This window comes from Gymnoscopelus microlampas, assembly GCF_963454915.1.
Source record: "Gymnoscopelus microlampas genome assembly, chromosome: 6".
Taxonomy (NCBI): domain Eukaryota; kingdom Metazoa; phylum Chordata; class Actinopteri; order Myctophiformes; family Myctophidae; genus Gymnoscopelus; species Gymnoscopelus microlampas.
In genome coordinates, this window is record NC_139943.1 from 19,542,545 (window position 1) to 19,564,742 (window position 22,198).

General features: G+C 40.8%; 2 protein-coding genes across 2 annotated transcripts; both read right to left on the minus strand.

The window, feature by feature from the left end:
* Positions 1 to 1,236: 1,236 nt before the first annotated feature.
* On the minus strand, positions 1,237 to 6,185 carry isg20 (interferon stimulated exonuclease gene). Its single transcript, XM_084060272.1, has 4 exons — positions 6,139 to 6,185; positions 4,123 to 4,798; positions 3,485 to 3,685; positions 1,237 to 2,638 (listed from the first exon to the last, which is right to left on the minus strand). Exons 2-4 carry the CDS (start codon positions 4,771 to 4,773, stop codon positions 2,441 to 2,443), a joined length of 1,050 nt encoding a protein of 349 aa, XP_083916398.1. The 5' UTR covers positions 4,774 to 4,798; positions 6,139 to 6,185; the 3' UTR covers positions 1,237 to 2,440.
* A 2,478-nt stretch (positions 6,186 to 8,663) lies between these two features.
* Positions 8,664 to 19,639, minus strand: pdia3 (protein disulfide isomerase family A, member 3). The gene is made up of 13 exons (XM_084060540.1): positions 19,324 to 19,639; positions 18,063 to 18,141; positions 17,347 to 17,464; positions 17,025 to 17,132; positions 16,509 to 16,629; positions 15,583 to 15,699; positions 14,345 to 14,470; positions 13,650 to 13,832; positions 13,067 to 13,175; positions 12,587 to 12,715; positions 11,682 to 11,764; positions 10,695 to 10,752; positions 8,664 to 9,445 (listed from the first exon to the last, which is right to left on the minus strand). Exons 1-13 carry the CDS (start codon positions 19,455 to 19,457, stop codon positions 9,341 to 9,343), a joined length of 1,470 nt encoding a protein of 489 aa, XP_083916666.1. The 5' UTR covers positions 19,458 to 19,639; the 3' UTR covers positions 8,664 to 9,340.
* Positions 19,640 to 22,198: the final 2,559 nt, after the last annotated feature.

Sequence of the window (22,198 nt, forward strand, 5' to 3'; positions counted from 1 at the left end):
TCATGTCCCATTTTAGCTGTGGAACAGTAAAGCAGGGTGCCACTGGGTTCTGTACCCTATTCAGGTTTTCCAACATCAACAGTCCATCTCCTGATCAGACCTTTCCTAAAAGCTACCTGGTGGATTTTGTAGTTGCGTTCTGTGATGTCATCCCTCCAGAATCAACCTGACCATGATCCAATCGTTCAAGACACAGGAAATGATCCAAGTCGTTTAGTTTTTTTTTAAGGGAAGCTTTCAGTCCATCCTTCAACTCAGTACTTCCATTTTAACCAATCAATCCTATATGGTTCATTGACCCCCAGGGGTCTATACTTGGTCAAGTTGGTCCCTTCATTTTTTCCCCTCTACAGCAAATCTCTTTGCCAAATGTTTGCCTACGTATTATGACATACCCAGAATTGTGACACTAGACTTTATGTACTTTAATTACATTGACTATGAAAGCATAGAACAGACAAAAGAGAGAAGGCTCCAGCTAGATTCAATCCAAAGCCAGCAGTGGTCTGTGTGTGGTTCAATAGACATTACAACAATGGCTGCCATGTTGTTTAGTCATATGAAAACACTCTGCTCTCCTTTAACCACATGAACCCTGGTTTCCCTTGTGGGGGCATGTCACAATAGGTGAGCTTTCTGTGAAAAAGTAATCTACAAGCTCACAACGCGTCGTGTTTGCGATGGGTTGTGTGAGCAAGTAGATCAGCCATGTTCGGCGAGGACGTTTGGTGTAGAAGGAAAAAAAAGTAGCGAACCAAGTTAAGACCTCTCGGAGACCCAGGTCAACAAAGTACTAGTGTATATAAGAGATTCAGAGTAGCATGGCCTTAGCTTTCACCTATTGTGAAGAAGGGGTTGGAGATGGGAACCATCCACATCGTAATTATTTTTTTGAAAGCAACTGAAAATTAGAACAAGTTTCAAATCTTGGGAAATGGTCGCCTGACCACTCAAAGTGCTTTACAATGTATGCCTTAAATGTAACAGTTCACAGTCCAATGGCTGAAGCAGCCACGCAAGGCACCTACCTGCTCATCAGTGGCTGTTATGCGTTTAGTGTCATGCTCGAGGACACTTATGACATGATGCCAGGAATAACCAGGGTTTTGAATCAGGAATCGTGGCCTCTCCAGTACCTCCTGCCCCACTATCAAATCATAACAAGCAAATACCGGTATCTAAATAACCATTTAAATATTTCCTCACTGACATCAACCAAAGACAAAACAGGCCAGCATGAGTTTATAATTTTATTTCAACATTAGGCATTTTAAGAGAGCAGCATACCATACAAGGTAAAGAAATCCCAACCATTAGTAGGGAACAGAATGTCCAAAACATGCTTAGATCTTTAGCAAACTCGCCCTGACCCAAAATGTAATGTCTAATGACACATGAAATGTGGGCAGCTGAGGTATTAGAGATGAACTGCAGCATTATGTGCACTTTAAAAGCACCAGAACATCGAATACCATCAGGTGACTGCATTCATGTGATGAGGAACCAAATGACAGGTATATTTTAACTTAAACATTTAACTTCAAGTTAATGAAGTGTCTGTAAATGATTACATGTTATCATGTGCATTTATTTAGTGAAACTAGGTGGTTTAATTATTTCACAATAGAATTTGTTATCATTTGTTCATTAAAATATTCACATTAGAGAACTGGATGTACTGCCCCATATACACTAGTAACTGGGTTCATTTAACCACAAGGGATAAAATCCCATTCTCAGACATAACATGTAATAAAACATAACTCAGCAAACAATATGCTGTTAACTTTAAACACATGTACAACATGTTTAAAATTCTTAATAAGTTAGCATGTTTTTCACTTAAGCACTTCAATTATATGAACAAATTGCTGTTCTTCACAAGTGTACCTGTGATAAATATTGATTTTGTTTTATTGAATTGCTGTCTGGATCTAATCTATTATTTGTAATATATTATTAGGGACATTCGGTTATATGGCACATGTTGTGGATATGCAATACTTAAAACAAACTTTCATATTCAAACTTATCTGCTAAGTTACCGTTTTTCCAATTAACAATTGTTTGTATATTGGACCATCCCTGTATATAGTCCAAACCTTTTTGTTAGAAGCTCTCACCAACTGGGTTTCAGTTATTTTATTACAACATCAGATTACTAAATATAAATGGCAAATGTGTATGCCTTTCTTTTTCTTAATTTGCTGGACAACTTCTGTTGACAAACAACTGAAACCCATATGTTTAATAAACAAGGAAGGTTTCCATTGCAGTAATTCAATAGTAATTTTTCTCAACCACAATTTCTTGTAGCTATATTATACACTTCCTCAGACACTTTTTTTGTGTGTGTGGCTTTAGTCCAACTAATGGAAATGGAACACCTAAATTTCACATTTGTTTCAAATTCGTTTGACAGGCAGATGGAAACATACTATTATTGGTTGTCATCTGACAGGTGATCTGGCCAATACTGGTCCTCCATGTAGTGGTCAGAGGTGGGGCTAGGCCGAAGCGCTGCGTCTCCACTTCCTTTCTTCTTCCTTATCCCCGCCTCCCACTCCTCCTCTACCAGCTTGTAAAGGTCCAGAGTTGCCAGGGCATCTTCCACTGAACAGTGGCCTCTCTTACCAACCTAGGATTTTAGGTATTATGTTATTATGTTTAGGTATTATCATTCTAACCCTATGTTGCTGCTGTTCTACATACAACCAACCAGTTGAAGACATAGAGGCTTTGACCTTTTTAATCTTAAAATAACGAATGGACGAAAATAGCCGATCAACAAGCTAACAACGCGTCGCAGAGTGACGTGTTGTGCACCGCCAGACTGTGTTACTACTGTCCAGCATGTATAATAAAAACTAAACATACAAGATATAATAAACACACGGTATACATAGGAAGAAATATTATAGGGAGAAATGTTATAATACATCTGATGGATAATTTATAATCGATAGTGTATTAGATTATAATTATCCATTGTATGATTATTGTATTGTATCACTTTGGATAATTGCATAAAGCATGATGTATTTGCTCAGAAGGGACAGTTCTGTAACTGCTAAGATAAGATGTCCTTGCTCCCTGGCCTACTCTTTCTTACCCATGAAAGTTGTGGTTACAGTTTATCTATGATGCCTTAGCACAGCTAACCGTGCAACCAAGATGAGCCTTTGCCCCTGTTCATGTTGATATTATATTGTGGGGTGGGCTTAATAAGAGATAAACTGTCTGTTATAATGATGAACATTTTGTATTACCAGTAGAGAATATTTTTGATGCTGTCCCACCTTGTCTCTCCTGTGCAAATAATCCAGTAAACCTGATTATTATTTGAGACTGACTCTGTGTTACTTCTTTTTACGGTAATCCTTTTTGAAAGCGTACAAACCTGGTTTTCCTAAGTTATCAACATCAATAAGTAGAAGTATAAAGTGTATCAAGTGTGTGAAGTGTAGTGTGTGTTGTATCATACCTGGATGTTCCTCTTCAGCAGCGTACTGGTCAGGGTCTTGAGGGAGATGCGATACCTGCGCGGGAGGCCAGACAATCGCCTGAGTAAGCAGTTGGTGCTGGTGTCCCTGACCATGTGACATGGAGGGGTCATGCCCAGAGCCCTGAAGTCATTGTCGATGGAGTGACCCACCACCACTTTGCCCTCCAGTATCCCCAGGATCTACAGCAAATGGAGATTAGGACATTAAAACACTACAGTTACAATACACACAATCATATATATTACCATCTTTTGACATAATTCAAACTGATCAAAACGTATGGCAACAGTTAGGGGACAAATTCTTTTAACCCATTAAAACCAGGAAAGCATCTGTATCATTGTCGATTTTTGCGTTGGCTATACAAAAATGGCAGATATACAAGCTCACAGCGCGTCACTTTGTGCCGCACTGCAAGCTTCTACATCTGCTATTTTTTGAAAAATGTTGAAAATGTGAGAACTACTGATTTTAAAAGGCATTCGTAGAGTCGGCCTCAGGTCTTAATACAAAGGCTGCTCACAGTTAAGAGTTCAGCCTAGCCTTGGTACAAGACTGTCATGACCGATGACCGTCCCGATCCAAGGCTAGAGTTCAGCCCAGGTCTCACACTCACCTCATCCCTGGCCTCAGTGAAAGGCACGGCATCCTGCAGGTGATGCCTCTGGATTCCGCTCCACCGCGTTCTGTAGTCCATGACGCGCTGACAGGGACGGACATACTTGTCATAGAGAACGTGACCTTGGTAATCCACTATGCTGCAGCGGGCCAGCTCGTTGCAGTGCCCCCCAGGGCCCGTGCCGACCATCTCGCAGTCCATGGCCACCACCGCCACGGGGCAGACGCAGGGCGAGGTGCGCCCGCTGGCGGGGGGGCTGGCCTCGGATACAAAGCCACTGTCCACCTCCCATTTGTCCCTGACGGTGACAGATGATGAAGTGCACAGCATGTGCTGCTGGTCAGCTGCTGTCCTTATTATCATGTCTTCAGAGTTTAGAGTGTCTTCTGTGTGACTTGTTGAACATAGCTTTACTCTTTTGACGGTTTCGTTAGTGTTCAGTGATTGTTGTTTGTGCTGCACGTCTTTGCTTTTCCTCTTCAGGCCGCTGGCCATTTTGTTTTTTTGGTGGTCTCGTTTTCGTCTTGTTTTGGTGGTCTCCGCAACCCGAAGCATCATGGCTTTACGACATAAAGCCCTGTAGTTGTTGTTGAGGAGCCCCCACGATGAGCTGTGACACGAACTACTCCCATTTAAAGAGTGTGCCATCGGCCAGTTTGTGTCTCGAACATACCTGTGAGGAACACAACCAAATGAGCGGACAATACTAATATCAGAAACACAGCCCTGAATCATTATAATATGTAGAAACAAAATCTAGAATTTGCCACAGACAAGGACAAGTCTTGCCACGGACACAGTGTATGGACATATTGATGACCCCTGAACACAACATAACACCAGGGGTGTTGGTAGTGTGGTAATGTGAGCCTACTGTAGTTAGCCATAAGCAACTCTAGATCCTATTTTTAATATCTGTAATCTAGAGTTGCAATCCCAACCCTTGACAGCTCAAACATCCAAACAGAAAAGTCCTATCTGATTGTACCCCCATTTAGAACCTCTGATCTGTACATTTTTTCCCCATACAAATCCACCATAGACATGTTATGAGTTACTTTCTGTCATTATTCCATGCAGGTGATTATTTTTGTGTTGGAGTTTGGAAGCGCTAGTTTTCAATAACGTGACGTCCTGCTGCCTCATCATACAATAATTGACATTTCTAAACAGGTGGTACGGCAGGACCGTTGAGTGATTTACAATAGTGGTTCTCAAACTTTATGTCAAGGACCCCCAAATTGACACTTATTAGCCCGCGGGCCCCCATTTAAAAAGATATGCCAGGGACACCCAAAAAGACATTTTTTATCGAAGTACAGCACTGAGCAGTACATACATTTTAATTTCAAGGACCCCCCCAGTTGATACCATTTCATCAGTGTTAATTTAACTCTGAGAGTGTACAAATGGAACCAAATGGACCCGTCAGGCCAGTGTCCATTTGGTTCCATTTGTACACTTTCTGAGTTACAGGCACATAAGGGTCCATTTTGTTCCCATTCCTAATCCTAACTATCAGTCGTTTGGCTGGGGACCCCCCTGGGAGGAACCACCTTCCATACTCACCTGCACGGAATGTATTGACAGAAAGTAGCTCATAACATGTCTATGGTGGACTTTTATCAAAAAACACTTGACAGATAGGAAAGACGTACATTCAAGCTTTCCGTACAGCTGCAATGTTAAAGGAGCTTAACATTCGTTTAATACAATCAGATCGGACTTTTCTGTTTGAATGTATGGGCTGTCAAGGGTTGGTATTGCAACTACATTCCAGATATTAAAAATAGGATCTAAGAGTTGCTTTCGGCTGGTTAGCCGTTAGCCGATAAGCAATCGAGGGACACTGCCACGACATCACAACACTACTGAGAGCCATAACAATACATAACAGTGTTTATGACAGCCTCTTACAAGTCAACTGACATTCAAATTAAAGTTGACCCGTTTCAACAACATTCTAACGATATAAACATAATAACATGTATAAAATATTGGGTTTTAACGAACCTTTCTCCGACAACACGTGTTGTGACAGCTGAACGTGCCTGGACATGTTCCAGAATGTTGCCAGATTTTATGAGAGAAATAAGCAACCAGGTCTAGGAAAGCAAGCCCAAAAGAAGCGACCACGCCGCACGAGCACTATTTGAAAATAGCAGATCTACAAGCTCACAACAAGTGGCATTGCGACGCGTTGTGAGCTTGCAGATCTGCTGTTTAAAAAAATGAAATAAAATGTGGAATATTTGGAAGATATTTTTTTAACATTCTAGTAACAACACAAATCTGGTACGATGCTCCATGTGTCACAAAACATTTCCAGATAGGGACAAATAATACATATTAACTTGGGGGTCCTTGACATGAAAATATTTGAGAACCACCGGTTTAAAATAAATAATCATTTTTTTTTTGGAAACAAGCCAAAATAAGCATACACTTTATAAAGAAGCCAAATAAAACGCAACCCGCAACTATTAACTATTGACGAGCAATTTTTCAGAAAAATAAGCCCAAAGACGCTTATAATAAGTAGACATGGCAACGCTAACAAGTTCCCCGTTCTACAATGTGATTGGTGGATTCTCTTCTTCGAGTAACCCCTAGCAGCGTTCATCAAACGTCACATCTGGTCGTGGCTGCCATCGGGCGACGTGCAGCTGCTACTGCATCCTCTCCATTGATTGTGCTCTATCCTCTGGCTTTGTGTTCACATTGGTCTAACCACTTAAACCCGGAGTCCCTCAGGGCTCAATACTAGTAGCCTCGATCTCCAGGCTTTTATTTTCCTTCGCGTTTACAATACTAGTAACTGTTATTGTTATTGTGGGGGAAAGCTTTTACTGAGAATAGCCGATCGATAAGCTCACAATGCGACACAACGCATCGCGTTGTGAGCTTGTCGATCTGCCACGCTGCAATGCTGGTTATTATCCTTTTTAAACCACATACATCATACCATCCCTATTATGGGCATGTCATAATAGGCGAACTTTCCTAGGGGGACCCTGGTCAAGGTTTAACTTCAGTCAATAAGAGAAAATAGGAAAGGGAAGGGGGCAGGTGATTTTAAAGCATTTGAAACATGTGAAATATACAGGCGATTCTGTTCTGATACCATGAAGATGGTCCCAAAATATATGTGATATTCAAAACGAATATATCCGAAGATAGACAAACATGCACTGCGAATATGTGACACAAAGCACAACATTAGCGACTGGGATACCATCATCCCAGAGAAAGTTGTTTGTTACATAAATATACTTCCGACATTCACACTCACAATAGTGAATTTCAAAACCTGTCATTTCTGTACAGAAACAACCCACCTATGTAGGCCTATTTTAGATGGCACCCATTATTACAAAAACAACTGTGTAAACTAATTTTCTTCCATGGTATGAATTAAAATATTCACCATAATACCTTATAGGTATTATGGTGATAGGGAGTTGCTTGTTTTTGGCCTTGAACCAGTCTTTTTTTTAATTTAAGGGGCAGCCTCACTCTAGTTCCCTTTACCACCAACTAAAATAAACTACACAACACGGCAGGCTTACATGATTACTGCTATTTATCTTAACAATATACTGTCATCTGTGTAAATGTAGCTACACATTTCTTTTATAAATGGAAATCTTTCTTAATGACTGTTGCTCATTTGTGTGCATCAATGACACATCATTGTACCAATAGTATGTAGAAGTCATAGAATTGTGGACAACTTAGTAAAACGATGACAAAACAAGTTCCACCAACCGACCTTAAAATATAATTGGGCATAGCTGAACACCTTGTAGTAGCATCCTCGGACCCCCGCCCCCACCCCTACTTTCTCTGTAAATATACCAGTTGATGCTACCGAGTCTTCTACCAATATGTATTGTATTAATGATGAATGGACCGCAATGGTCTTTTTGTTATCCTTTTAGCTTAATCTTTTACTGTACTACCTGTCCTGTAAAACTTTTCAATTAAGTATTCATCCAACCAGAACTGAAGCAGGAACCTGAAACTTCTCAGACCCAGGTCTAGATTGACAGGTATTTATATTATAATTTCAGGTGGAGTGATGGGATGGATCTTCATGAAGTGTTCTCAGGTGATGGCTTCAAATCACACCCCCACCGACCATGTCATCCCAGCAACAACAAAAAAGGTACAAAAGGATAGTTAAATTAGATGCTGTGGATTGTTAAGCATCTTACATCCACAGCAGGTTCATTGAACCCATTTCTTGATATTTTACTCTACTCATCTTGGTCGAGGCACAGAAGCATACTGATCGCGATTAGATGACAATTCCAGAAAGAAAGAAACGGGTAAAGAAAAAGATTGTTTTCATCTATGGTCCTTAAGATAAGTCAGTACTCTTTCCACATTTGGCTTTGTGTTTTATAACCCTTCAATACTTATGAAAATGTACATTTTGTAAACTTTGTTGCTTGATGGCATTGCTCGACTAATATGTCATACTGTATATGACATGCATATGACATGACAGATTTTCCACTTAACATGTCACAAGATACATTGTTCAGTTTAGATAAATGACCCAGATCATAATCAACAGTTCTAACTTCTAGTATATGAAGCTGTAAAAATCACTTCAACCAAATCATACAATTGATTTTAGTTTTTAGTTGTGGGCCTTTAATTTCACGATCCTTCCAAATGTACAAAAAGAAAAAAAAAAAATCTGAAAAAAAAGTCGTGGTACAAAATAAACAAAACAAAAAAAGCATTTCACCACAACCACCACCACCCCTCGTCCAGAAGACCAACAGACAAAACATAAAGAGCCATAGATGATTGGAAATTGGTCTCAAACCAAAGTGCTTCAGTCTGAGGTGTAGCAGTAAACAGACCAGGAGCAGTAGACAGAGCAGGGGAAATAATCTCTAACCTTTTCCTCAAAAAACGGTCCCTCTTCCCTAACATTTGTTTTACTTGTTTTGTTTTTGTAATCAGGCAGGCCCTGGCCACCACCCCTCAACCTTCCACAGTAATAATCCCAGAGCAGCGAGGACCCAACAGAGGGGAATGGGGGAGGGGGGTCAAGTGCCCGGGTGTTGTGACCCCGCTTTCAGAGCATTCAATAGTTCACTAAGAAACTGGAATATAATTTAGTTCCTTCTCTCGCTTTCGGTTCCCCAGATTTCCACAAGAGGGAACGTCAAGTTTTCATTTGGGGAAGTTTGTCGTTTTATAGCTCCGACTTCTTCTTCTTCTTCTTTGGCTCGTCCTCTGAGACCACAGCGGCAGCCTCCTTCTTCAGGTAGGCGAGGAAATCGCTGACCTCGCGACCTCCCTGTAATGGGATGGAAGGGATAAGGATGGTTTAGTTAACAGCTGTACTGCAGCATAGGGCGGATAGAAGTCTTGAGATGTTGAAGTTAAGACTAGAGCACAGCTTCAAAAAGATTACCGGCACACTGAATTATAAACTTAAAATGGGGTGCAAGTGATGCTTTTGTTAAAATAATAATGTTGTTAAAAAGTTTAATCTATATTCCAAAAGTAATCATTCCCATAGTGTTCAGTAACAGTGGTCTCATCGCTCAAGATCTTTAGTACCGGTAAACAGGAAAAAAAAATTTAGTAGGGATACTAGTAGGGGATTTTATCCAATCAGGAGAGAGAACCCCACAAAGATTATAGTGTTCCAGTTTCAACTTAGTTAGTTTCATCACTTCCAATTTGCCTGTTTATCCTGTTCTTTGACAATTGGTATCCCGACTGAGCTGAAAATGTATTTTCTGTTTACTTAAGAGCTGTAGAAATGAAGAGACCCATGTTACTGAATAACATTTTCTATCAAGCTCTATATTAATCAGAATATAGAGCTATATAACACTTAATTATTTTAGCAAAATAAATATCACTTACACCCTAATCGTGTGCTTGTATGTCGTATCCATCAATCCATACAATATCTATCTATCCATCCATGTAGCTAATAGCTATCTATCTATCTATCTATCTATCTATCCAAAAATACATAAAAGACACATTTATTCAGCCATGTGTCAAACTGTGTGTGCACATTGCCACCTTGTGGAACACGGATGACATTTTTACTGTTCAAGTGATCAACTCCTAGAAGACTGGCAGGCCTGGCTGAGAGCAACTGAAGTTCAAATGCTGCTTAAAGGGATAGTTCACCCCCAAAATGACTTTTTTTCTATCAATTAGTCACCCCATGGAGACTTGGGGTATTTTTTTGTTTTTGTCGCATTCCTAAGCCAATAATTTGATGACCGGCAGCGTTTCCAGTAGGAGACACATAGAGTCTCCTTTGTATCTACTACCGGAACCGCTGCCTACCGGTCCGCTGGCACAAAAAAATATCCATGAATTCAAGTCTCCATGGGGTGACTAATCGATAGAAAAAAAGTAATTGTTTGGGTGAACTATACATTTAAATGGCCACTATGATCTCCAGTGTTAATTTTCTTTATGTGTCAAGCAACTGGCTAGGATTCTTAGACATCTATGCAGTTCCTCCTGCTTAGTAGATTCAATTGCTCTATTTTATGAACCCTCAGTTTGAGACTCACCTCGTATTTCTTCGGACTCAGTTTCTGTCCAGCAGGAGAGAAATAGATTGTGGGGAATCTGTAAAGAAATATAACAGACATGTTATGAGGTTCATAAAGATGAACACAGAGGCCAGGGCCGTCCACTATGATCTATAGAGGCTCTGTTATTAGTTGAGCCGCAAATCAGAATGAACAGATAGCGCCCTCTAAACCAAAATGAACAATCCTAAATATAGCTGCTGGCAGATTCTGTGTTTCTCCACGGACCTGCCAGAAAGTTTTCAGATGAATGGCAACAGAAAGTCCTCAGAGGGAAATTGCAAGACAAAAGCTCTTTATAATCAAATAACCTAATCAGACAGTGTGTATGTGTTAGACTTGGCTGTTAGCAAACGGAAAAGCATCTTTCATTTCATTGCTTCTGTAAGCTCAAACAGGATATAGCCTAAAACGGTGTAAAACGGTTAATTTCCTGTATTTATCACTTGCATGCAAACAAACCATTGCCTGATAATCTCCAAAAGAACCCCACTTCACTTCACGCTCTACAGTGTTTAGGATAAAGTTGTAGCAGCGATGGTGAATATTCGTTTTATTTACTTATTTTGAGCACACATTTTTTTTATTGTGCTCAAAATGTATTTCGCACTCAAACAATAAGGCTTAAGTATATACAGTACATTTGTGCACAGTAATGAGCAGTAGGAATATCAGTCTAGTTTACATATGACGATTTAGGAATATACTTTTATTAGAGGTATTTATTACGCCTATATAGTTCGCAATATCAACAATAATGCAACTTGTGTTTATTTCAAAGATGTTTCCTTGCACATTCCAAACAAATGATTATGTTTGATGTAACATTAAATTTAATTTATACTTCATTGCGTAACGCTTTTCTTCAAACATTTAACAAATACGAATGGCGGGTCGTTCATGTAGTCAATATTTACATCTATGTGAAAATTACATCCTAACTCTGATGAATGGTTGATAACTCACCCTCTGACTTCATACGGGGAAGGCACATCGTTGGCTGTTGCGTCCATCTTGGCGATGACAATGTTGGGATTGTCGTCGGCCAGCTGAGGAGTAAACAGCACAACATAAGTTGGTCTTTAAATCTAATCTAGACCAGCATTTCCCAAACACTAGGTCAGACCCATTTTCATTAGTCTTTTATATCCTTTTTTTTTTTTTTTTTACAGAATAAGGTTTAGGGGATCATCTTCCTGTGTTGAGCAAGCCATTAACACTATCAGGGTTAGGAGATCATCTCCCAGTGCTGAGCAAGGCATCAACACTATCAGGGTTAGGAGATCATCTCCCAGTGTTGAGCAAGGCATCAACACTATCAGGGTTAGGAGATCATCTCCCAGTGTTGAGCATGGCATCAACACTAAGGTTGGGGGATTGACACCCACTGGGGCAACCCATGTAAAAAAGATCTTTCAACCCCTTTAGCATCAGATAAATTGTATTATAATTTTACACAACAAAAACTTTAAAATAACATGGTAAACACAACATTAATTATGGCTATATTTCTTGCTAGTGTTTGCTAGTGGCCTGAATACTATTCTGTGTTACAGTTTGTCATTTTTATGGCTTCAGCATTTTATGACATTTATTTTGTACTTGATGGATGCATGTCTTTCTAATAATACCGTACACCTTTTATGAAATAATTGTCAGTGCTCACACAGCTTACAATGTATACATTCTCACTCTCTCTTAACTCGTAGGTAAAGTAGGTGACTATCCGTTGGTTGATTGGATACTTTAACGTAATTGATTGGATACTTTATTAACATGATTATTAACAGACTAGTTAAGTCAAAGGTTATGCTACAATGATAACACAAAAAGGCCCAGGGGCTTGTTTCCATTGTGGTCCATCATGTTACCTTCTCTCCCAATTCTTTGTATTTGGGCTCCAGGCTCTTGCAGTGGCCACACCAGGGGGCATAGAACTCAATCAAGACATCTTTGCTGTCATCGTTTACGATGGAGTCGAAGTTCTCAGCCACCAGAGTCTGGACACAGGAGAACCAACAAAGCAAAGGAACTTCATTTGGGTTCATGGGAAATTAGACGTATTTAACTTTGACATCAAGAATACTTACAAAAAAGGAAGACTATTATCTAAAAATCAAGTCAACAGACGCAGAAGAGGTAAAATTTTAAACCATCAGATGTCCATGTTAGTTATACATTTACAATACGGCATTTAGCAGACTCTTATCTAGAGCGGCTTACAGTGCAGCAACAACAAGAAAACAGAATAAGAAATCTTGTAATGAGAGTGCTAAGAGAACAAGTATGTGCTTCAAAGTAAGTAGGATTAGTTAAATGGTAATCAGCTGGAAACCGTTCCTCATCCTCACCTTGACTGGTCCATCGTTGTTCTCTGGGATTGGCTCAGACTTCAGATAACGTTTCAGATTACCATCAAAATAGTCCTGAAGGAATCGCTCTAGGGCCTTTCCATCACGACTGAGAAAACAAACAGCAACATTAACCACATTGAACATACTGTGGAGAACAAACATCTAGCATCTATGCTTAAAAGTAAATTACCAGTATTAACTGCCAAGAGACCTTGGTTTTCATTTACATCAGAATGTACATAACAGGTTAATATCTTACGTGTACAAATTCAACCCACTTTGTCAAAGTCAAACTTTCATTCAGAATTTCCAAATATTGTTAACATCTTTTATCTGTTAACTGGTTCTCTGAGAAAGCATACTTTTTAAGCTTGTAAAAAACCCAAAGCAGAGTCTAGCAGTACATAAAAAAGAAACAAGACCACAACTAATGCAAAGCAAATGCTTCTCATGGCACAATTACAAGTCATGCCCAACTACCTGAAGGCAACGGTATAAATATAACAGTAAATTGAAACAGTCAAATCGGATTGAATTCAGAACATCATACTAGTCACAGCCAGGCATAAGGATCACTCACGTGAACTCCTCTGTCATGACGTATTTGTCTCCCTTGGCTGTACGGAGTCCGACCACAGGCACCTCTCCCGTGCTTCCATCCAGGCCCAGTTCTGACACGTCGTGGCTGAACAAGTTCTTATTGGCCACGGCAAAGCCCATCTTCTTTCCCTGGTCCAGGAAACCCTTGGCAACCTTCATCACCCTGTGGGGGGAAAAGTTAATTAGATTCTGAGTAAAGTTTTGCAGTACGTTTACAGACAGAACAACTTCGTTTTTTTCCCACAATCCTTTAATCTACCTTTTTAGTTGCCATTTAGTTGAACATACATATATACACACACACACACACACACACACACACACACACACACACGAGAACAAGATCACCAACATTTACCACAAACTAGTGCAAGACAGACAAGCCGTGTTCCTGTGATCCTAAAAAGATCATCTAAGAGGAAGGTTCCAGGCCCAGAAAACACAAACGGCAATGAGGAACTGATGTTTTTTATGTTGTTTTTTCTAGATCAAAAATGTCTGAGGCTTTTGTCATTGGCCCCAAGGCTATCCATAATGCCCAATAACAGCTTCCTTGAGGCCGACTTGTCAACTTTTGCACATATATTTTTCAACATCTACCAATGTCACTGTTAAATAAAGGCTTGTAAATACCAGAATTCCCCCCCAAAAACTTCAGACTAGACAGTTTCCTACCTGTTCCTCCAGTAGTTGGAACCCTTGGGGTTCTTGTCGTAATCCACATCATAGTAGGCCACCAGCAGGTCCTTCCCTTTCAGCTGGTCCTTGTTGTCATCTGTCATGTGGGGGCACATGCCGAAGCTGAAGAAGAGTGAGAGAACCATAAACCAACAGATCTCCAAAAGGTAAGCCTATTCAGGTGACAACACTAGACACTTCATGGATTAGATACAGTATTCACCTCCTGGCTGACATTCCCTATGATCTACCCTGCAACACTAGGACCCACCAGGCACGCAAGCATAAGCGCACAGACACCGATTTTCTTCCTCTCCATGTTAATGACCGTGCACGGACACTCCAGCGTGTGAAGATTTTTCTTCCTGCTCTGGGCAGAAAACAAGTTTGTCCGCTTGCATTCTCATTGAAATGCATTGACCAGACTTCCGCTGTGGCCAGGTTTGGCAAGTTACAGTTGCACGCAAACCTGTGCGCACTATAAAAGCGTGTGAGCTGCACTTTGTAGGTTCACAGCGTAATACTGAATAATGAGATGCATCAAGAACGGCCTATTTTTTTTTTTTTAAAGAAAAATACACGTGGACATCAGCAGTGGACAAAGAAGCTGATGTGATCGTGATATTGAAGTTTAAGTGGAGAGCGGTGTGTGGCATTTCACACGGAAGAAGGAAACAGGAAGTTGTACGCTTGTGGCATTTACTCATACACTTGTGGCATTTACTCATACAGTCACACTAAAACACAAGTTTAGATAATGGAGAATTGTCCATTTGTTGACAAATGTTAATTATTTGTTTTATTATAATAGTCAACGCCAAATGACTAAACCGTTTTCTGTAACAAAGAGCATAAACTAGTAGGTCTACACAAGGTAGGCCTAATATGTTCTATTCTCTCCCACACACACAAGTGTCTTGGCAAGTCTACATTGAGTCATGGTGCAGGTTACACCTGGGTGTAATATTCCATAGTTGACCTAGAAATGTTCTACACTGGAATCAACCAACTCCCAAACCAGAGGATCAAAAAGACCACAAGATTCAGCAGGCCAAAGTAAAAACAAAATGTGGTATTTTTTGTGGCGCATGTGCATGTCCATTTACACTTTAAATAAGACGTTAATCTGATCCTGGAGATGTTAGTGGACATGTGTTCTCTAGTGGTGGTAGTGTTGTTGCTCCTGGAGCAGCAGGAGTAACTCTGCTGCCTAGCAGAGCAGGGTCTGAACTCACATGTTGTCCTGAATGAACTTCTTGACCTTGTTGCTGGTGAACTTCTCCTCGGTGAATGCCACTGTGCCGTCCTCAAACTTGTTGCTGAGACGTGGTGGGCGGAACAGGATCACTCCCCTGGAACAACAGTCACAGTTAAAAGTTCTACTCAGCATTCTGAGTCCAGCTCTGTAAACCACCACCAGTTTCACACGTAACCAACCTGCTGTGTTCACACAATGAAGACCACAATGGCAAGACAGCACAGTATTTCCCTGAGCTTATAGTGGAAGATGATTACTTTATTTTAATGTATTAATAATGAAATGTACTTCTTTCCTAAAACTCCTAGTTACAGTTCTCTACCTGCAATATTCTATGTATTACAACTGGAGCATTTTCACCAGTCACGGTGAACGGTAATACACACTTCAATCTGTGCCAGGGATAGAACCAGCAAGCTTTGAGTCAATGGTTGGACTGCATACATCAAACACAACCTGCCATCCCAGAGGCATCAGTGACTCTTCCAAGTCACATCAATTTCTGAGGTTTAATCTCTTGGTATTTGTACACGTGAGATGAAAATACTTTGGCCTAGTTTACTGAGGAAACCCCTTTTTCCCCATTCTCAAGAGTTGTATTTTGCTTCTTAAAATCTCCTCCCACCAGATATTGATGTCTTTACTAGGATTGAAAATTTGGTTAGAGTTCATTGTGATTAGTGCCGAATATCGCTTAAGTATAACTGGAAATCAGGCCATGTTACAATGGATGAATTTTCAAGAACAAATCATAATAATATGGACAAACAGTCCAAACCAACACCACATATGTTGCTACTGAACAACAGTTGTTTTAGACTTTCTCCTAATTAGTAATGCTGGGTGATGACATTTACAAGTAGCATCTGACACTGAGCATAAGGAACCAAAATGGTAGCTTACTCTGAGTGTTTCTGGATGAGAGACTCCAGGTTGCTGTGGGCGAAACGGTTAGACTCTCTCAAAGCACTGGCTGCCTTCAGGAACTCAACCTGGGATGCGCTTCCACTGTCAGCAAAGAGACCTGAGAAAAAGGAAAGAAATGTACAAATGAATTCCACTTATACCTTTGTTTACCACTGTCATGTGAGATGTATTAATACAACATAATCCTGTAAGGATAGTAGTCAACTGGATGGTGGTGTATACCAAATTATTATCCAACTAGATGTTTAGAAATGAACCTACAGGTTGTTTACATTCCAAAGTCTGACCTACCAATGAGGCTTAATTTGTTAGAAAATAGTATGGCTATCCATGATCTGTAAATAAACTTTATCAATTGGTAGACAAATTCCCCAGTGACCTTGACTCATGTTTCATCTGAGCCAGTGAGCAAGGCAGTTTAAACTATAATGGTTCACATAACCACACATCCTCCAGCCTTTAATAAAAAAATGTTTACCAAATCAGACATACCAATAACACTGGCATCGTGGTCTGCAATGTACTTCTCAAAATCTGCTTCAGTCTTGAGTTCCACTGAAGCTGGGCCAGCCTGCTTCTTAAGGTGGCTGACAATACCATCTGAGAGAGGGTGCGGGTGGGGTAGGACGTGAAAAAGAAACAGATACCGAGATAAGGAAAGGAGGAGGAAGAAAGAGAGAAAAGATAAAGAAGTTCTGATTATTCCCAGACATAAAATGGACATTAGAGGTAGTATGGTATATCCAGATGTGAAGATGACCTACTGGTCTTCTTATAGAGGCTTTGATCTAAAAATAATTTCACAACCCAATACCTGCAGTTCTGGGGCCATCATAGGCACCAGAGTCCTCCCCATCCCTGAAGATCTTCAGAGTCGGGTAGCCGCTAACTCCATATTTGCTGCAGACATTGTTGCTGGATGTACAGTCAACCTAAGGACAAATAAAATACACTCCAGTTACAAGTCACTCTATTCATTTTACATAATTAAGCTGATGCCAATAATGGCACTGAACATGCAAGCTGCTATGAAGTGGCTGCTTGTCGCGATTGTCGTAAACTTTGTAATTCTCTTCAATAATAATGTAAAAGCATCTCGTGCTAAAGACTGACTATGAATGCTGCTCAAGTCTGAGTTTGAGGTTCTGTAACTTACTGGTAGGAGTTTAATGTCTTTGCTCAAAAGCACGTCGACAGGATTCATGGCTAGTGGATGTTGAACCATGACCATCCTGCTTTACAACACAGGTAGTGGTACTTGGCAACTCTATCTCCCATATGTATTCTCGCTGCTAAAACAAGTGTGGTAATATGTGCTGTGTAACTTTTTAGGCTGTTATGTCTGATTCATGACAAATTCTTGTACATGTATGAAGTGGTTAACGTTTATCTAAGGAAGGGGTGTTGCAGTTCAAATGCGAGTATTTGATTAGAGTTTTAGTTTGTGGTTCCTATTAAGTTAGTAACTGTAAGAGGATTTGAATGGTGTTCAAAACCAACTATGAATGTGTCAAGAGAGTGATGCAATACCTTGGCCAATGAGACGATGCCTTTCAGCCTGGTGGCGGCTGTCTCATACTCTGGTGCTAGTCGTTTACAATGGCCACACCTGATGACAGGGGAAGAGATAATATATATAGACTGTTAGAGAGAGGATATATCAGTATCCATCAAACAAAAGCACTGTGTTTGGTTTTGTTTTTGTTTTTGTTGGAAATCTATTCAGGCATTGACTGTGGGAGGGGGGGGGGCAGTGACTTAGCAATGTGGAATCTGATCTCTGCACTAAGTATCAAATGGATAAGGCCAATGAATGGACTCAAGTTGGACCAAGTTTAAAGGAAAGCAAGATCATTGTTTTTAAAAAGCACAAGGATAAATATTCAAGTCATTCATGCAGTGAACCTGTATGAAGAGCAAACATGTTAAGCCTCAAATCAATCTCAGTTTTCGGAGAATCCTGTTCAATCAAGTTCGGCTGCACTGTGGAGACATGTAACTGTTTACAGTGAACCAATCGGAGCAGGCCACCAAAACACCCCTGGCCAATCAGGACGTTACAACAGTGTAAGGCCACGCCCCCAACTTCCTTAGTAACCCCCGGGCCCGTTCATTCTCACGAGACTTCACAGCTGACCTGATTGAGTTACACTAATTAATGAAACTTAATTCAATGAAACACTTTCTATTTCTGAAACTATTGAATTATCTCTACATTTTCAAACTTGCGGTGGGGTTGCTTTTTAACAAGCAACCCCAGCGTCAATCCTTCTCCTCACCACTGACAGTTAACATGCTAAATCACTAGCCTCTCCAGTCTAGTACATCCTTAACAAACTGTGATGCTAAAGGCCTCTTAATACACATTCCTGCAGTTAAAGCCATTGGTTGTACACCTCCAGTGGAGACTACACAGACAACGTTAGTCACCTGTAAACAATTAAAGATGAGAGCACTGCTGCAGTGCAGACACAACAAGGGAACGTTAGTTATAACATAACCACTTAGTCAGGTTAATATTTACGTAAAGCAATAAAGTACACGTCAACTTACTAAACGTTAGAGAGAGCGGTGGTTATTATGGCTAATATAGACTCTTAACTTATAATAAACCTTGAACTTAACTTACCAAGGAGCGAAGAACTAATAGCCTAGGTTACAAACGTAACCCCGCTTATTTGATTGTTATGAGCGCGACATATCGCTCAAAAATAATCAAATAGCGGTTACGTTTGTAACCTATAGTTATGGACTCTTAACTCTATAAAAAAAACTTAATAATTGAACTTACCAAGGAGCGAAGAACTCCACCAGGATGAGATCGTGATCTCCGATCCTGCTGTCAAAATCATCGTCCGTGAGATCGAGCACGTCGCTGGCCAGTGTGAACCCGGCGAGCAGAGCGAAAAGCAGCCACTTCAACATGTTCACTCAGCTCCTCGGTGCTGTGGAACTAAAACGGGGGGGAAACACAGCTAATTATTGCAAACTGTGTCGCTGTGCTGCAGCTCCCTTTAGTGAAGGAGATAAAGAAAGGCCAACGTTGACTTGTGTGTCGTAAAGGCCAGGAAAGGGAGGAGGAGGACGCACTACGACTAGTGGCAAAGAGAAAGGCTCGAGTGAGGCACTGTTGCCAGGAATTGAGAGAGAAATAAGCAAGCCGGTCTAGGAAAACAAGGCCAAACAAGGCAGATCTGCTATTTTCAAAAAGAAAAGAAACAAATGGTCTTGGCGAAAAAAGAAAGGTAATTTTGGAACATTTTTGAAACATTTTAACAACATGAATCTTGTATGGGGGTCCCTGGTGGCTGGCACAACATATTTTCAGACAGGGGTCCGCAGACAAATACAATACATATTCATTTGGGGGTCCTTGACATGAAAATGTTTAAGAACCACTGGTTTCAACAACATTAGGAAGCAAGCCCCAATAAGCAACTACACTTTGGAAACAAGACCCCAAAAAACGCAACCCGCAACTACCAACATTTAACAAGCAACTTTGCAGAAAGATAAACCCAAAGTCGCTTATAATAAGCGGACATGGCAACACTGCTCGATGGAGGCGGCGGGGAGGATGTTCACTCGCCACACTGTGGCATCTCACTATTGGAGTTTGAAACGCGTCATCCTTCCCTCGTCGGCCAATGAGAGGCGGGCAACACACGGCTTCCTGGCTTCGGGGCCAATCACCGTGCGGGGAAATTTAATGGGCGTAACCTCTTAGCTAGATACACGGTAGAAACGGAAATTGTACTTTCTTTCATTGCGTTTTATCGTTCAGAGATATTTAAGGCATTTTTGTGGCTTTTGTGTGTTAACAACTTTCAACCTGGCGTCCCTGTTTTGGGCATAGTGATTTTTTTTTTTCATGTTTCATTTCAAACATTTTTTTAAATAGCAGATCTACAAGCTCAACACATCATATGGTGATGCTGTGAGTTGTGACTAAGCTTGTAGATTGCTACAACACCGCCATACGATTAATTATAAAATATGGCTTAATGTGGGTTAGGACAGGTTGTGCAGACTGCAGAGGCCTATATTTGTGTTTCATATAGCAGTGGTTCTCAAACATTTTAATGTCAAGGTCCCTAAAATTAATCAGGCAGCGGCCTACTCGGGGCCATGCCCAGCTCCACGTGCATCACATTTTGCTTTGCGTTGGCGCTTTGTTTCCTTTATTATGACCACTCACCACAACTCACACTCTGTTCCATATCCATCTGGGTGGGCAAATCAGAGAAGACAATGCATACACCCTCACCAAACACAAAGATTCAGTGTGCAAGCAGAATCTGTGCGTCCTATGCAGGCCCGTGGTCAGACAGATACAGATAGGTCTATCCATGGTTTTTCGGTTCTCAGAAACTGTTGGTCCAACTGCATTGACAGTGGCACAGGTCAAGTTTGAGGCGTTCAGTCGGACGCTGCCAGAGTTATGCCCAGGCAGGACACACAGGTTTCGTGAATTAATAAAATCATTTTGTCGTGGACCCTGGTTTGAAAAGATTTTGTGAGATGATTTGTCAAGATTTACTCTGATAAACATAATCACAGTAGCCTACATATATACCCCATATACGGTAAATATAAGCTCAGTACTAAATACTATAGCCTACTCAGTATACTCTGATAAATATAAGTAGCCTACACATACTCTGATGAATATCATCACAGAGCATACTTTGACAAACATAATCACAGTGACAGACAGTACACATACTCTGACAATCACAGTACTGGCAAACATTTACAGTTACAGCACACACTGAAAACCAGTCGCCAGAGGCAGCACAGCAGTTAAGATACCATTGCAGGGCAACTTGGGCAAGTACTGTGGTCTGTGGATATAGCAGGGTAAAGACATCACATACAAAAGATTAAAGAAACACCAACAATAATGAACAATAGTAGGCCTATTTGAAAAGAAAACACCCTCAACAAAGCTTGTATTATGCCGGACAAAAGAAATAAGAATACACACACTAACCACGTCTATAGTGTCCTTACAGACAATTTGCTATAAACTAACTAAACTTCTAATTAGACTATCGAACGAGCAGAGCGACCATCGTGTGCCTCATAATAAATCATCAAGGCTACCGGCACAAAAGACAGTCTAAGTCTATTGTATTTCCCCTTGGGGTAGATTCATCATCATTTCTCCTCCTGGTCAATCACCCCACAATCTCCATGTGAAGGGGGTATGAGTGGTTGTCCATGATAGTGTCCAACTTCCTCGCTATACGCACCTTCGCCGCCACCCCGTCAATGGTAGCCCCAATGACGGAGCCAGCCTTCCTGACCAGACTGTTCAGTTTGCTCGTCTCCCCAACATTAATGTGACCCCCCCAGCAGGCAATCGCAAAGAAGAGGGCACTAGACTAGCCATTACAGACTGATAGAACATCTGCATCTACAGCATCCTGTTACACACCCTGAAGGACCCGAGCCTCCTCAGAAAGAACACTGTACTCCGGCCCTTGCTGTAGAGGGCATCAGAGTTGTCAGTCCAGTCCAGTTGCTTGTTCAGGTACACTCCCAGGAACTTGCAGTTGCCCACGATCTCCAACACCTCCCCATGTATGACGCTGTGGACCGGTGGTATTCTCATGCTCTTGCAGTAGTCCACAACCATTTCCTTGGTCTTGCCAACATTGAGC

Coding starts and splice junctions, on each gene's coding strand:
- isg20 (XM_084060272.1), bottom strand. CDS start 4,773: ATGGCACACTCTTTAAATGGGAGTAGTTCGTGTCACAGCTCATCGTGG. Junction 3,686..4,122: donor TCACTGAGGCCAGGGATGAG/GTGAGTGTGAGA, acceptor CATTTGCTGTAG/ATCCTGGGGATACTGGAGGG. Junction 2,639..3,484: donor TGCTGAAGAGGAACATCCAG/GTATGATACAAC, acceptor CTAAAATCCTAG/GTTGGTAAGAGAGGCCACTG.
- pdia3 (XM_084060540.1), bottom strand. CDS start 19,457: ATGTTGAAGTGGCTGCTTTTCGCTCTGCTCGCCGGGTTCACACTGGCC. Junction 18,142..19,323: donor GTGGAGTTCTTCGCTCCTTG/GTAAGTTCAATT, acceptor CCCTGTCATCAG/GTGTGGCCATTGTAAACGAC. Junction 12,716..13,066: donor ACAACGATGGACCAGTCAAG/GTGAGGATGAGG, acceptor TCCTGTGTCCAG/ACTCTGGTGGCTGAGAACTT.